At 33.7% G+C, this 16,730-nt stretch overlaps 3 protein-coding genes across 4 annotated transcripts in view; 1 reads left to right on the top strand and 2 right to left on the bottom strand.

Moving 5' to 3' along the window:
* Positions 1 to 16,730, bottom strand: part of Xrcc2 (X-ray repair cross complementing 2) — a 231,373-nt gene that overhangs the window by 168,179 nt on the left and 46,464 nt on the right. Inside the window, exon 4 of one of the 2 annotated variants that reach the window (XM_073955263.1) lies at positions 11,087 to 11,190. The exons of the other annotated variant lie outside the window; for it this stretch is intronic. Within the exon in view, the coding sequence (XP_073811364.1) occupies positions 11,164 to 11,190 (27 nt within the window). The 3' untranslated portion in view covers positions 11,087 to 11,163. Of the gene's footprint in view, positions 1 to 11,086; positions 11,191 to 16,730 lie in introns of those variants that run through there. 2 annotated transcript variants of the gene reach the window in all.
* On the bottom strand, positions 10,056 to 11,190 carry sel (canopy family protein seele). Its single transcript, XM_073955265.1, has 3 exons — positions 10,913 to 11,190; positions 10,510 to 10,829; positions 10,056 to 10,448 (listed from the first exon to the last, which is right to left on the bottom strand). Exons 1-3 carry the CDS (start codon positions 11,010 to 11,012, stop codon positions 10,284 to 10,286), a joined length of 585 nt encoding a protein of 194 aa, XP_073811366.1. The 5' UTR covers positions 11,013 to 11,190; the 3' UTR covers positions 10,056 to 10,283.
* Positions 15,078 to 15,984, top strand: LOC141386555 (uncharacterized). The gene is made up of 2 exons (XM_073955266.1): positions 15,078 to 15,100; positions 15,308 to 15,984. The coding sequence occupies exons 1-2, from the start codon at positions 15,091 to 15,093 to the stop codon at positions 15,664 to 15,666; spliced, it is 369 nt and encodes a 122-aa protein (XP_073811367.1). The 5' UTR covers positions 15,078 to 15,090; the 3' UTR covers positions 15,667 to 15,984.

Below are 16,730 nucleotides of genomic sequence, written 5' to 3'. Positions count from 1 at the left end.
GACAATGTTCATTGGGTGTTGTGTTCGTTGTTCTTCTTTATTAAAAAACAAATAAACGGCACTGACACAGAGGAGAGATGTGAAAAAGAGGGGTGAGAGAAGGGTGATGTTATAACAAGTGGGTGGTAGTTAGGGATGTCGATTTGTAATTTATATTTAAGAAATTTTTATTAGCTTTTTTAGAGTGAAGAAAAGTCTGTGAAAACAAGCAAAATGGACTCAGTCGAAAACTTCAATAAAGACGGCATTCTGGTAAGGAACAATTTTTCTAAAGGATCGCATACTCAACCTTAACGTAGTAGGACGAGCAATGAAAATGGGAAATGGATTTAAAAATCCCGCTGGTTTTCAATTCCATTGGATATACGTCAAATAAGAAATGACCTGGAAATGACCCATAAAAAATTAGAATATCACCAGAAGACTGTAAATCTCTGGAGATATGTAAACAATAACAGAAGGAAACATGGGCGTAAATATGTATAATTAAAAATCAAGACCGAGAATGTCCATTACCAAAAAAAATAATGTGAAGAAAAAAATTATCAGGGTCCTGAAACGTGAAAAAATATTCTTGTGGGGAAATCGAAAGAAATTACCTATGAATTTAAAATGTTATATCAAGATGTACTACGTATAACAAAAAATTACAACGAGTAAATGAAAACAAATCTAAATTGACATCCCTAAATGATGACGGTGATGATGATGTTATTGCATACGATACACGAACAATTACACAGCCACCCAAATAACAACAAAAACAACCACCCTATCACCACTTCAAATGACAAGTGTTTAGATTAGCAAACAGATAAAGGGAACATTATTATCATCCAAAACAAAAAGGGACCAAAAGGACAAGCCAAACGAATTGTATATCCAACACTGACTTTGCTCCTTTCCAGATTATGGGTTGGTTGCTTGTCCAATGTGTGCAATATAAAGAAGGCTAACGTGCTGGAACATAAATGACGTTTTGGATTTTTATTTGTTTTTTAATAAAACAGGTGCACGACCTTTTTCACAGAAGAAAAGTTGTGCTTACACAGCACATTCACAGATTTACTTTTCACGAAATTAATGGACATACAATCAGTGTTCGAAAAGAAACAGTACACTAAAATAACGTACCGAACCAGGTACGGTATCACTAAAAAATATTTTAGTGTACCGTACCGGTACGCAACCACTAAAAAATATTTTAGCGTACCGTACCGGAGCACAACGAAAATCGTAGTGAACCGCAGTCGGTACACTAAAAAATCGTAGCGTACCGCAGTCGGTACACTAAAATATCGTAGTGTACCACTGGTCGGTTCACTAAAAAAATAACGTACCGGTAATGTACCACACATGTGTTTTTTTTTAATTATGAGGAAATATGAATTGTTATATGCTTTCTTGGGAAAGAAAGTATAATAAATAAAATTCAATATTGTATAAATTAATTACATTTTAATCGTTTATAAATATTGAGAAAATTACTAGAAAATATAATGTTGTTTAAAAAAATCGTGAATTATAAAATCATTTACATGAATGAGTAAAGAATAATTTTACTATTTTGATGTCATTAGCATTTTTTTGGAAAAAGATTATTCAGAAAAAATTAATATTTGCTATACAATCCACATTAATATTACCAGTACCAACAAAAAATACCCATCTATTTTGTTTGTAGCGAACAGTACTGTTCATCACTAAGATTTTTTTTCCAAGCTATGTTTATTTACACATTTAAAAGTATTTGTAGCCAAATTACAAATTTTAATATGATTTTTTCAATATGGAATGTATTTATCATAACACCAGTATGAGCTATTTAGTAGGGAGTGTCGCGGGATGGCGCGTAGATTTTTTATTTTATTTTTAGTACATATAGTTCTTACCAAATTTGTAAAGTTTTAGCTGCAACAAAGTGCAACAAAATATTTGACAATTGTTTTTATTATTATTTTTTTTTTTATCTAAAATTAACAAAATTCGGGCGGTACATTTCTATGGGGGTCATATCAAAACATGAACCTGTGCGGACAATTCTCCGTCGGAATATTTTATACTCCCAACGTAGACTAAATGCCAAGTTTCAACTAATTCGGTTGGATAACGTGGCTACAACCTTCAAAATAATCAATATCGGCGGAACCGTTCTATGGGGGATATATAAAAACGTGGACATGTACCGAAAATTCTTATAGGAATGCATGTATAACCCCATCGGACACTAGATACCAAATCTAAGCCATTTCGGTGGGATAATGTGGTAGAAATCTTTAAAATACCGAAAATCGGCAAATACCGTTATATGGGTAAAAGTAGAAATTTACTAAATATATTAATAAATGAAGTACACTTGTCAATCTATAGCTGTTCTTATCTAAATTATGGACAAACGTAAACGTATTCTACCAGCAGAAAGTTTGAGTTTTTGAGGCATTATTCTCATATTCTTACCATGGCAGAACTACCAGGTAGTGGTATCACACCAGCTGATCGAATATGAAAAGTAAAATCACTTTATAAAAAAATTATTTTTGTTGTAATTTCCCCAACAACATAAAGAAAGTTTTGACATAACATATTCAAATTTTTACGATGCCACTACCTGTGTAATTGTGCCATGATTCTTACCATTTTTTTTGTTACCTATTACAAACGGATTTTATGTTTTATGCAATTTTATTTTAATTAATTCAAACATATCAACATTAAAACTTCAACAGAATAAACATATTAAAATTTTAAAATATATTAGCTGGAGACTCAATCTTTAGTGATCCGACTGTGGCTGTTTTGTTTGTTCATGTGGATTGGACAACAAACATAACCTTTCTATGAATTGACTTTTGCCGCAAATAAACATCCTTATGACACCAACATATTAACGTTATTCTTTTCCATTCATAGAAATGGTTTTATGATACATGCATTATCACCCCTTTTTATTATTACAGTGTTTTATTTAACTTGCCTTGGTGTGTGTTTAGTTCAAATCTGGTAACTCATTTTTAACACGGTTGCAGTTGACCAATCGAACTTAAACTTTGCACACTTCTCAGATTTGGATGACAATACACGAATATGAAATCAAAACCAATATTTGTCCATTTTTACACTGTTTTACAGTGTTTTATCTAATTTGCTTTTCAAATCTGGTAACTCATTTTTCACATAGTTGCAGTTTACCAATCGAACTTAAAATTTGCACACTTTTTAGATTTGGATGACAATACATGAATATGAAATCAAAACTAATATTGGTCCATTCTTACAGTGTTTTCACGGTGTCTAACTTGACCCCCTTTTAAAATCTGGTACCTGATTTTTAGCACGGTTGCAGTTGACCAATCGAACTAACACTTTGCACATTTTTCAGATTTAGATGACAATACATGAACATGAAACCAAAACCAATATGGGTCCATTTTTTCCTATAGCCTGCATATAACGGTACCACCCGACTTCTGGTATTTTGAGGATTTTGTTTTCATTTTTAGCCCGAATTTGCTGTAACTTGGCATTTGGAGTTCTCAATAGTCCAGGACGTAGGTCAAGGTTTAATATAGCATCCATATAACTGTACCACCCAATTTCAAGCATTTTAATCTACATTTTCTGCTCAAATGGACTGTAATTCGGCATTTGGGGATGTCAGTGATCAAAAAATGTATTTACTAAAAAGTTCAAAATAAAAAATAATTTGAAAAAAATTAAGTTTCAGTGTTTTATTTAGAAATGCACTTAAAACTAAAAAATAATTTGTCGCTTAGCCTCAATATATATATTCTTTCTCATGATAGAATCTCTCAAATAAAACGCTTGCCGTTTAATTTTGCCACCATTCATAATTTAAAGGCAAGCGTTTTATTTGAGAGATTCTATCATGAAAAAGAATATATTTATTGAGGCTAAGCGACAAATTATTTTTTAGTTTTAAGTGCATTTCTAAATAAAACACTGAAACTTAATTTTTTCAAATTATTTTTTTTACTTGTAAAAACTGTCTAATTATTTAACTAGGGAACAAATAATATTTAAAAAGCAGTGTTTTAATACATATGTACATTGACTACAAGGACTCTAATGAGCCCATAATAAAATTTTCTCAAAGCGAGTAAATAGAAATACATACATTAATAATATGGGTTTTAAACCTAATACTATAATAGAGGGTGGTTCACTAAAACTTCTTATAGAATTTATTAAAATATGTATTGGTTGGAAATTTTAGCTAATTTCATATTTTACACTAATTTTCTCAAAATTCGTATACAGACCGAATTTACTACATTCGTGCATTTAATTTAAATAATCTTGAATTTTAGTTACTATTCTTGCCCTTATACTCAAAAACATCAAACATATAATTTTTCATCACAATTTACAAAAAACACACGTGCGGTACATTACCGGTACGTTATGTTTTAGTGAACCGACCAGTGGTACACTTCGATAATCGTACTGTACCGCAGTCGGTTCACTAAAAAATCGTAGCGTACCGCAGTCGGTACACTAAAAATCGTTGTGTACCGCAGTCGGTACAGTAAGATTTTCGTTGTGCTCCGGTACAGTATCACTAAAATATTTTTTAGTGTTTGTGTACCGGTACGGTACATTATCGTAGCGTACCTATCCACCTTGGTACGGTACAGAACGGTACGGTACGATTCCGTAGTGTTTATTTTCGAACACTGCATACAATACATATGGATTTTTGTATGTATGTATGTATGTAGAAGTTAACACAAACCATTTTAAACTCTGAGCATTCATCCATGAACACTTTAAAGTCCTTTACCCTTTATGCCTACATTTTTTCATTAGTTTGGATCACATTTTTTGTGTATGTGTGTTCTCTATGTCCTTGCTTAGTAAATGTGTTTTGAAAATATCAACGACACTAGCATGACAAATCAAAGGATAAGCTTCATTTTTGATGTTGTTATTAATATTATTGGACCATATACATAGGCGACTAAAAGTCATTATTCGTTGAAACATTTTTTTATCCTCCAGACGAAAAATCTTTATTTTTCTAACAATTTAAATAACTTTTATTTTTATTTCAAAAATTAGTGCAAAGTTTTATTCGAGGGATACTATATAAGTTTCTAATGTAATAATAAAAACACGAATATTTATCATCAAAAATAGTTTTATTGTTTTCTAAAGCGGCCCATACACTACTCGTATCAAATTTTATGGATTGAGGAAAATCAAAGCAGTTTTGATTTTCAAAGTGAAACACAGTCAATCCGATGAATATGGTTCATTTTTAAAATTGTCAAACAGGAATTTTTAAAAACAGAACATTGACTTTGTGAAGAAATAAAAAAAAAATAAGTTCTTTTATTTTTAGGGGAAATTTTGAAGATTTCGGTTGCAGATTGAAGGCTGATTGAATACTTTGCTACATATGTACTTATAAAGCACACACGTACAGAAGGAGTTCATCGGAAGGACAAGCCAATTTGATAGTGTATGGGCCGCTTAAAGTATTCTCCTGCATAATTTATACACTTTTTGATCTGTTCCCGAACCTGCAAGAAGCTACTATTTTTTGCTACGATAACAATTTTTCCTTTATGGTATCAAAAACAATTAAAAAAGTATCAGTCGGCTTTGCCGACAGACATATACCCTCAACCTGTGTGGATTGAAATACTTTTTTTCCAAAAAAACTTATGTATTTAGGGGGGTTTTCAAAATTTTGGGCGTGTGAACCGACAAAAATATGGATAGGATTAAAGCTCAAAAATTTGCGGAGATATCGATAGATAGGGCTTTTTACCATACTAGCCTAGGAAAAACATAATATCGCTGTAAATAGGACCACTAGGAAAATCTTCGGTAAAAATGTCCAAAGGATCCTCGAACAGACCCTTAACCACAAAAACATTTTGAACATTTGTGTGGGTGGTACCCCAAGGATTGGACAGAGAGGGCCCAATTTTGAATATAAACTAAGTTTTGACAATATTTAGAGATTCAAAGTTTGGACCAAATCTGTTGCTACGTCTATGAGAAAACGAGCGTACCATTTTAGCGAATATTTTCGAACTTTTGTTTGGGAGATACCGGAAGGAGTGAACCTATAAGTACGACCTTCGAATTTCATCTAATATTCAAAGAAATATTACAATATCCAAAGTGTGGACGAACGCAGTATTCGGTTCGAGCTCTCCTGCCACTTCATATGATGCCATAGGGGGTTTTAACAACTTTCTGGCTGTTTTCTCAAGAAGTATGGACTTACCCCTGAAAAAACTTTTACTGTCGTAATTGAAGCACCGAATGCAAGTTGCTTCAAGAAAAATCAAAGTGATTCGAGAGCAGGTCTTAAAGTGAATTTATCCAAAATTTTGTGTGGGTGGTACCCGAAGGAATGGACAAATATACGAGTAGTCCATGTTCGAACTATCTATATCTGGTAGATATATTAGGATGTGTAAAGTATGGACCAAATTGGTCGCTCCCATCAAGATTTATCGTGCGCACAATTTTTACGAACATTTTCGAAATTTTGTGGGAGAGGTACCGGAAGAAGTGGACCGATATAACCCATCTTCGAACTTAAACTAAGTTTGCACAAAATATTACGAAGGCTAAATTTTGGACCGAATCGGCAGATCCGTTCGAGAGTTATCTTGCGCTCCAATCTCTACTCGTAGACACGGTGTCATAAGGGGTTTTAGCAACTTTCAGGCTATTTTCTCAGGAAGTATGAACTTGCTCCTGATGAAACTTTTACCGTCGTATAGGAGACAGTGAATACAAGTTGTTACAACAAAAATCAAAGTGATTCGAGAGCAGGCCCTAACCTGAACTTTTCCGAAATTTTGTGTGGGAGATACCCGAAAGAGTGGACCGATTGAGTCCATATTGAAATCTCATATAAGTCTGGTTTCACTATGTGCGAAGTATGGACCAAATCGGTCGCTCCCATCAAGAGTTATCGTGCGCACAATTTTTCCGAACATTTTCGAACTTTTGTGGGAAAGGTACCGGAAGAAGTGGAGCGATATAACCCATCTTCGAACTTAAACTAAGTTTGCACAAAATATTACCAAAATATTACCAAAGTCCAAATTTTGGACCGAATCGGCAGATCCGCTCGAGAGTTATCTTGCGCTCCAACCCCTACACACGGTGTCATAAGGGGTTTTAGCAACTTTCAGGCTATTTTCTCAGGAAGTATGAACTTGCCCCTGATGAAACTTTTACCGTTGTATAGGAGACAGAGAATACAAGTTGTTACAACAAAAATCAAAATGATTCGAGAGCAGTTCCTAAACTGAACTTTTCCACAATTTTGTGTGGGAGGTACCCGAAGGAGTGGACCAATTCGGTCCATATTGGAACCTCATCCAAGTCTAATAGAAATTTCACGATGTGCAAAGCATGGACCAAATCGGTTACTCCCTTCAAGAGTTATCGTGCGCAAACATTTTCGGAACATTTTTGAACTTTTGTGGGGGAGGTACCGGCAGGACTGGACCGATATAACCCATCTTCGAACTTGAACTAAGTTTGGACAAAATATTGCGAAAGCCCAATTTTTGACCGAATCGGTTGATCCGTTCGAGAGTTATCATGCGCTCCGATCAGCCAAACAGACAGACGGACAGACATGACTTAATCAATTCCAAATTGTCTGAAACACATTTCGTCCAAACATACTTGGGGTCTAAAACCATTATTTCGATGAGGCACATTTTGCCCGTATGAAAGTGTATATACCCTCGTTAGCATAAATGCTGAGGGTATAAAAATAGGATCGCGGCGCTTCAATAGATAAGATCTTCACATGTGACCACAAGGTGGTGTAGGGTATAAAAAGTGCAACGGATCGAAAAATTGAATTAATGCAAAATCCTTGATTTGTTGCTTTTGATATGCACAACACTGTACGTATTTTGTCAGGCTCATATCTTCCAAACCGTTATGGCTATATTACACCATATGTTTTTAACATGTGTGACATCAGCTGCTATGTATATTAGTATACCCAAAGTGACTACATACATGTGAAAGAGCATATGGTGTAATATGCCTATTTATGCACGCCATTTTATAGGGTCGCAAATGATTATCCCAATGTGTTACGAACTGAAAAACAATCTTCATAGTATATCCTCCGTACCATGGCACAATTACCAAGGTAGTGGTATCACACCAGCCCCCTATTCAGTAACTTTTTAACAAATTTACTCATTGTTTATTTTACAACAAATTCACTTGTTTGTTTTGTAATTGTTACAAAAACAAAAGAAATTTTAACATATTTTCACTCGATAAAAGTCACAGAATAGGCCTACTGAACTCAGACTATTTCCCAAATTTACTGTGATAACTGAATACGATAAAACTCATCATTTAGTGCTATATTAAACACCAATTATTAAAAAACCTACACTCGTTGGCAACACTGAACATTTTAAACACGTTTTATATACGCTTTATTATGGGTACTTTACACGATATGTTTTTTACATATGGGTTGTCACTTTTTATATACAAAATGTACATGCAAAGTGACAGCACATATGTAGATAACATATCGTGTAAAATACCCCTTACTATTACCTAAAAGGGAAAATTCAAAAACTTTTAGGCCCGTTTACGTCTTTTCTTTAAATTCCACTTTTTTAATACCTTACATTAAGAAAAGTGAGGAATAAAGTTCGCATTACCAGGGATTTGTTATTACATATTCCATTTAGAATAAATGTTATTTGCTCTCAAATATTTTTTTTTTTGGTTTTGGTGCAGCATAATCTCGGGCGCACTTTAAATTTTAAAGGGAACTCAAGGTTCCCTTTACTTTATTGTCTGTTCTTTTACTTTTGAAAAAGGTGAAACCGGCAAAAGTAGTATAGCTTGTAAACTGCTCCCATATGAATTGTGTGTATGAAGTAATGGTGGTAAAACTTGAAGATTCTTCCACGTTAAGGAACAGAGTTGTATCTGGCACTTATTAAAATAAGTCCGATACCGGTCAACATTTAACTACAGAAACGATATATGAATATGAAATGTCAAATCCCCTTATAAAAAAATTGTTGTAATTTCCCCAACAACATGAAGAGAAAATTTTTAAATAACATATTGAAAATATTACGATACCACTTACCCAGGTAGTTGTGCCATGCTCTATACTATATAACCAAGGCAAGGCAAATTTATATAAGGTATATGCATGAATTACTCAAAAGACGCTGTTCTTTATATAGTAGAGACATTAAAAATGATTTTAAAAAGCCGTAGGTCAACAGCCATGCTGTCACTCCTTAAAGTATGTGCTGCTTTACAGTTTTTTTTTTTTTTTTTGAAAAAGGAAGTTTCTAAAGTTCCCGTGGCAATGACTTTTACCTCGGTATGGCTCAACCCACATTGTCAGTGGTATCAGTGAAGTGTTGCAGTCAATAGAAATGTTACTTATGTTTAAATGTTTCATTTTTATTCACTTGTAAATATGCACGGCGACAGCTAATTTGTTGTTGCCCAAAAATGAACTTTATGGTGACGGCGCCAGGCGACTTTTGCCATACGTAATGAAAAATTGCATCTGGCAACGCGACACGACTCGTGCCGCAATACGGAATCGATCCATTCATTTATATGATGTATGAAATACTTTTATATATGACATAAAATTATTATGTATTAATAACTACGTAGATCTAATGATATGATGACAAAATTGTTTTGTTATACCTATATCATGGCACAATTACCATTAATTGTGCCATGACCTATATATATCTATATCTTTCACTGACTTAAAAAAATCCAGTGTTAATAAATACAAATTTTAAAATCATTTTGTTCGGAAGATTTTTCATCTAATCTCCTCATAATTAAGATTTTATCTAATCTTAAGCAAAAGCTCATCAAAATATGATACAGGGATATGAGGTTGTAAGAAAGTCATAACCCTAATGTACATTTATAGTAATCGCTGTATGTCTATAAGTGATAAACTATCTATGTGCCTATAACAGAAATGATTTACATTATGCTTCAACACAACAAAATGATAAGCAAATAAATGAACATTCTAGAAAATAGGTATTTTTTATTTTTTTAAGGCCATAGTTTTCAACAACTTCATTGGAGCTGTTACAGAATTTATATAAAAAATAATCAGTTCATAACAAATTGTATATTGCTATCTAAAATTTTATATAAAAACAGAGTTCTTAATATTAGTAAAAAAATAAATTAAAATATCAAACTAATGAAAGTCCATTTGAGGGCAGTGTTGGCGATGGTCAAAATCAAAGTTCATCCTTTTCGTCAAATTCATATTCTTCCTGGACCGGGCCATCGTTACAATATTCCGATTCCTCGGAACAGATTTTAATATCCAAGTTTTCATTTAAGTTTTCTTCTTTAAAATATTTCATTACAACGTCTTCATAGTTTTCAATGAACTCAAGACACTGCGTGGAAAAAGAAAAAATATTAGAAACATGATATCTTGGAAAGATACTGTGTACTTACGTAGTGTCCAAGACTTTTGTTCAAATCATCATCCTGCACAAAATCAACTTCACTCGATTCAGGATTCATCTTACCATCAATCATAATTTTCAACAATGTAAATTTGCCCGTCTTCTTGTATGTGGCCCTTAGATAGTCATCCATTTTTTCACACACTTTATCCATAACTTCACTTAGAAACAGTTCAGATTTAGCCATAGGAACACTTTTAGCCACAGCGTTTCCATCGGCATCTAGACGAAAACCACTGACATCGATTTTCTTGTTGGGATTCACTTTGGACACCTCCTCTTCGATCTCACTGATCACAGCCTTGCACACTGTATGTGGAAAAGTTGAAATAAACAGAACATTTGTAAAATGCCGGCTTTAATAAACAAAATGATGTTATTTTTTCACTTACCATGGCATTTCACATCCTGTGTGGTAAATTTTGTGGCCAATGCAGGCAAACACAGCACAACCAAAATGGAAGAAATCAAAACAGTTGCACCTTTCTTCATCTTTCTCTAAAATGTTTTGACTCAGTTAATGTTATGATCTGTCCCTTTTTTAGGTCTGTGAATAAAAACATTACGTGGCTCCAAAATTTTGTTCAATTGAACGATTTGTTGAAAAGAGCGTATGAACGAGTTCAGCCCGACATAGTACACTTTAGTTCACTGAACTGCGAAGGTCACACTAGAGAGGTTTCGTGAAAAAAGTTGAACAAAGATGTCAATATTAGCTGTGTTCCAGAACTAAAAAGTTTTTACAATTTTTACGACTTTTACACATTTTACTCGAAAAAGCGTTCCCGTACACAAAAAAGTTGTAAAATGTTCACTTCTCTTTAAACAAAAATGGCGCTGAATGACGCTCTCTTTAAAAACTTTTTACACGACAAATTTGGGCGAGTAAAAAATAGTAACATGGTTGCCGGCGTCTGATTGGCTGATACGCCGACTTTGACATTTGTTCCAGTTTTTTGACGTATTTTCTATTTTTCCGTTCCCGAACTTTATGAAAAAACTTTTTTGTGACAACAATTTTTCTCTCTTTTACGAGTTTTACTATTAAAAAATACGGGAACGAAGCTATTATAAGATAGGAAAAGTCAATTGTGAAAAATTAACTGTAGAGGGAGTTAACCTCTGTTGCTACGATATCATATGGTCTGTTCCTTTACTTTAAAAAATGGTAACAGTGGCAAAAAATGGTAAAAGTGGTGAACTGGTCTCATATAAATTGTATGCTTATTGAAGTAAAGGAACGCTTTGCAGGTTAAAAATGGTAACCTCAGGCACGTAAAGGAACAGAGCTATAGCAACATTCTGTTAAACGAAAACTGTTACTCATTGGAATACTGACCAAAGACATAAATACAACAAGATAAGACATTTCTTTTGCTATCATTCTTCAGTGAATGGCTTTTGAATTTAACATAATGTTATGTTACGATATGGTGATATAACATTTTTTGTCTTTTATACATTTTTACGTATTTAACCGAATTTACCGATCCAATTGACATGGAATTATTCTTGAATAGATCCTTGAATTCATAAATTTCGTTTCTGATATCATTACATGAAATGTTCCTCCTTGGTTGCGATTTTGAATTAACTGCAACCTGTTAAGGGTAATGTTTCTATACATAGTTTCGTAAACATTTTTTTGTTGCATGCATTTTGTCAGGTCTTTATTACTTTATGTCTTTGTACTGACAAGAAAAACATTAAAACTCAAGTTTGACCGCATTCGCTTTTGATTTTTTCATTGAATGAACAATAAAAAAATAAAATAAATAAATTTCAGCCACAAAACACGACGTTAATGTTTTCTGCCGCGAGAAATTGGAATCAAAAACGATTGGCATTGCTGTTATCAATTCCAGTGAGTTGTGTAGCTATCTGTAACCAAAATGTGGAACTATTAGCATATGTTTTTGGAAAATGCATTTCTTCTAGTCTTTACTTCTCTACGTCCGTGTTTATACAGGGAAAGTTGATGGGAAAGAAAATTGAGTTTATGGGCGAGGGAGTAGAGAGGAATAAGAGGGGGTACACACACCTCTGTACTGGCAAATTCTGTTTTGTTTCGTCTTTCTTCGTATACAACCTGAAGTTGGCTGCAGATTTGTTTTTGCATTTTCTTTCATTTTATTTTCTCTGTCGAGAAACAAACAACAGCGAAGACAATTGAAAAAAAAACTTTTGGAGGAAAAGCTATTTTTTAAGACATATCAAAATTAAAATGCAATTCAAGGGTTCCTTTAATAATTAATTGTTTATCACTCACGTCCATTTTTACTTTTCATTACAATTTTGCCTTGGGTTTGTTTTTGAATGGCGCAATGTGAAAATGAGTGTGAAGAAGAATAAGAAAAATTATAAAATTGACACAAACATGTGGCCTGTTCCCGTACTTTATAAAGTGGTAAAAGTTGTAAAAGTCGTAAACGATTTTTATATAAATTTTGTGTACGGGAACGCAAAATGTGTAAAAGTGGTAAAAATTGTAAAAACTTTTTAGTTCTGGAACAGAGCTATGATTTCCGTGTCTAAACAACAAGGAAATTTTAAAAGAAATTGAGAAAAAAAATTTCTTTCCAGTTTGAATGTCTAAACACGGTCTACGTCTTTGAGTTGAATTTAATTAGGTGTTCCACAATCGACTTCATTGAGGTCCAAACCTCTAACTCTGCGTGTTGCGTGTGCAAGTATATTGCTTTTGTATTTTTTGCTGTGTATTTCAATTTGAAATAGTCCCAATTTACATTAGGCGAGTTTACTTGCGGCAATTGTCAGTTTGACGGAGAGAGAGGTGAGGTATATGGTAACCCTTTGCCTCTCAACACCCTCTCTCACCCACAAACTGACAATTGCCGCAAGTAAACTCGCCTAATGTAAATTGGGACATACATGTATTTTGTTTTTGTATTTTAAATCCACGAAGTAGTACAATAATAACCAAAATAATTATTTAATTGTAATGCAAGCATTGAAATCAATGTTCATGGGATTTTTGCAGTCCCACTGACTAAATTTAGAAATATATTCTCTAATTATGAGGTTTTCCAAAATAGGTTTGGATAGCGGTATTATTTCGCGGTTTGCCTCTTCTATTTTCCGTTATAAAAACAGCTCGCCTATTCCTATACCTAACAAATCTACAACTAAAATGTTATCAAATTTGGTCCAGAGAATTCGGAAAAATTGATTTTGGGCATCATTCAGTATCAGAGAATACACACACACCTACATACATATATAAATCCCTCACCTTTCAATTTTTTATTTGTTTATTCATTAAATATTCGCTTTGTATTATATATTTAAAAGTAATGTTAACTTTTTTAAATTCATATCTTTTTTTAATAAGTGCAACAATGTGTTTCAGCAGATATTTGCCCTTGTTTGCTCTTACAAAACTTTTGTAAGACCAAATAAATATTTGCACAAAAGAGTGAAAAATATTTGCTCAAGAGTGTTCACATTATGGGCAAACTGGAAAATTTTTTGTTTGCTGGCAAATGGTTTTGTTTCCCCAAAATCAGCTGTTTTCTTGTTTGCCCGGCCATTAAACCAGACAATTTGTCTCCAAATACAACTCTGATTTACAGACACATACATACATTTGTCGTTTGTCTCCCAGCTGTCCACAATTTTTTCACAGACAAAATTTTTGACATTTTTGAAAAAAAAATGAAATAATCATTGAAATTTATTGAAATCAAAAGAGCATGAACAATAACAAAATATGTGAACGGAAAACAAAACGCAATCGACTATTTTCATTCATAGGCTCTGTTCCTTTACGTGTAAGAATCTTCCAGTTTTACCACTTTTTACTCGAAAAGCGTTCCTTTACTTCAGACACCATTCAATTCATATGGGAGCAGTTTACAACATTTAAGGCCTGCGTACATAAGTTGCCTTGCCTGATTGCCTTGTTTTCCTGCTTCATTTCTGACATAATAAAAATAAAAGAATAAAGAAGGCCGAGCAAATTTCGAACTGGGTTGCCCTTTTCTTTTTTATTCTTTTATCAGAAGCAAGCAAGGTAAACAGGCAAGGCAGCTTATGTACGCAGTCCTTTACTACTTTTGCAGATTTTACCACTTTTAAAAGTAAAGGAACAGACCAATAATTTTACAACTGTCGGGACGCCTACATCACACAGGTAAGTTTTGTGTTTTTGACAATCAATACATGAATTCAACTGTCCTGTCATGTGTTATACATATGAGTGATCAGGGTGACAAGGTCCCGATCCGAGCTTAATGATTAAACTCAACTTAAGCCATAAAATATGTCATTTATTTGAGATGAATACAAATAAATCATGGTTTAATAATAAAGGTTAGCTAAAGCTTCCTGTCAATTTAATTTTTTTTCTTTCGACTGTTCCTAAAACTTCAAAGCAATATAAATAACCTGTGTATGTGTGTGTGATGTTTGAATAATATGCCAACAATTTTAAAAACAATCAAATTCAATTATTTTCAAAATTGTTTTTAGAGCATTTGTATGGAAGAAATCCTTCAGCTTATTATTGAAGCAAACATTTTATCATATCCACAACTCGATTCATGATACAATGATACAAGGTAATCTCACGCTCACAGCTCACAGAGTTGTATTCGCTTTGCCGTCCCTTCATTGACAAAATGATTTTGACAAACTTTGTATGTATATGTTAAAATATACATATGACAGTTATATTTACAATTTCAAATTCTAAACCAATTTTATTCTTTAAAATTTTTAAATTAAAATTTGAACGGAAAATAAATTGCCATTTGAAAATTTCAAAGACAATGGCAGTGCCACAGCCCGCAAATCTCCCGATATGAGTGGTGGTTTCTTTGTTGCTGATGAGACCTGTTCCACACAACCGTTCAATATATTTCTTAAGGCTCAAAATGTAATCACACCCAAAATGAAACCAGAAACTCAACGAATTGTTGGTGCCGCCAGTTCCAAAAGAAGAGGAGACGAAGATCAGCAATTATTTGCGCGGAATTGGATCGGGAGTCACAAGCACAAGGTGCGACGACCAACGCTCAACATCATTAACCTTGACACTCTCAAAGAACGTGCAATAGAGGATTCAATAACACCAACTTCTCCCCCACCTCTGGTATCCAGATCTTCGGATACAATGAATCTGTAGTCGCTGTCGTTGATGCTTGTGGTGATCCGCCACAGAACAAAAAAGGTCGCGGAATGGGTCAATTAAACTTTTCCATATTCGAAGATAGCATGAAGATAAAACCGAAACCATCGAAACTCCTAACCAATCTATCAAAAATTCAAGAAGAATCCATACACATAAAGGCCGAGGAAATATCAGCAGAGACCTCAAACGATAGCAAAATCCACAGTTTTAAATTTGCCTATACCTAAATTAAGTTTTTAGATAATTCATCTTTGAATAATGTAGTTATGGTTACATCAAATTATAGCATCGAAGTCAGCCAATCGGAATGGGTTTCTTACTATACAACAAAATTAGGCCCACATTATACCTACCCCACAAACGCAAAAAATGCTATTTATTTAAACTTAGGGAACTTTTTTAGCACAATTATGTCTACTGCTCCTTTTATTGTTTTTTTTTTTTGTAGTTACAGAAAAGATTCTAATAAAAAACTAAAGACTATATTACACATTTTTTTTTCGTTACTTTTTAATAGTAAGGATAATAAAGGTCTAGAAGATAAAATCAATAATGTCATATATGTATTTAATTTTTTCCACTTCTTGGCCTTAACTACAGCCTTGGTACCATTGACACTTTTCTGCAGCCAAATCGTCGGAGAACTTCCTTGAGGAGTCACGGAGTACCTTGCGGATTACTTCAGATTTAAGAAGGCGAGATAAACAGGTGCTGGTCATCCAGGGTTGAGGAAGGTTGCATCCTGCGTATGTATGTTCGTGTATTATTTCAGTTATCAGGTTCTGGTTCCTCTCTATACAGACTCAACAATTCTGGTTGCATCCATAGATAATGAGGAGACAGGTGTGTGGGGTTAGCTGGAAAGCTAAGCAAATGCATCGTGTCGTGTGATTCCAATTGACATGGATATCGTGGCATCATTTCGGGCCCAATACGAATTAAACAACTCGTGTTTGCATTGGCACTTGCGTCCTTCTGCTTCGATGGATGGGAGTGGTCTCTAAGTGAATGTAGTGCTGATATTTACATATTTTTCAGATGGTAGAACTGCAAACAAA

Source organism: Musca autumnalis, unplaced genomic scaffold, assembly GCF_047663935.1.
Source record: "Musca autumnalis isolate F117 unplaced genomic scaffold, ASM4766393v1 scaffold_5, whole genome shotgun sequence".
Taxonomy (NCBI): domain Eukaryota; kingdom Metazoa; phylum Arthropoda; class Insecta; order Diptera; family Muscidae; genus Musca; species Musca autumnalis.
Note: the sequence above shows the minus strand (reverse complement) of the source record. Positions and strands in the feature narration are given on the sequence as shown.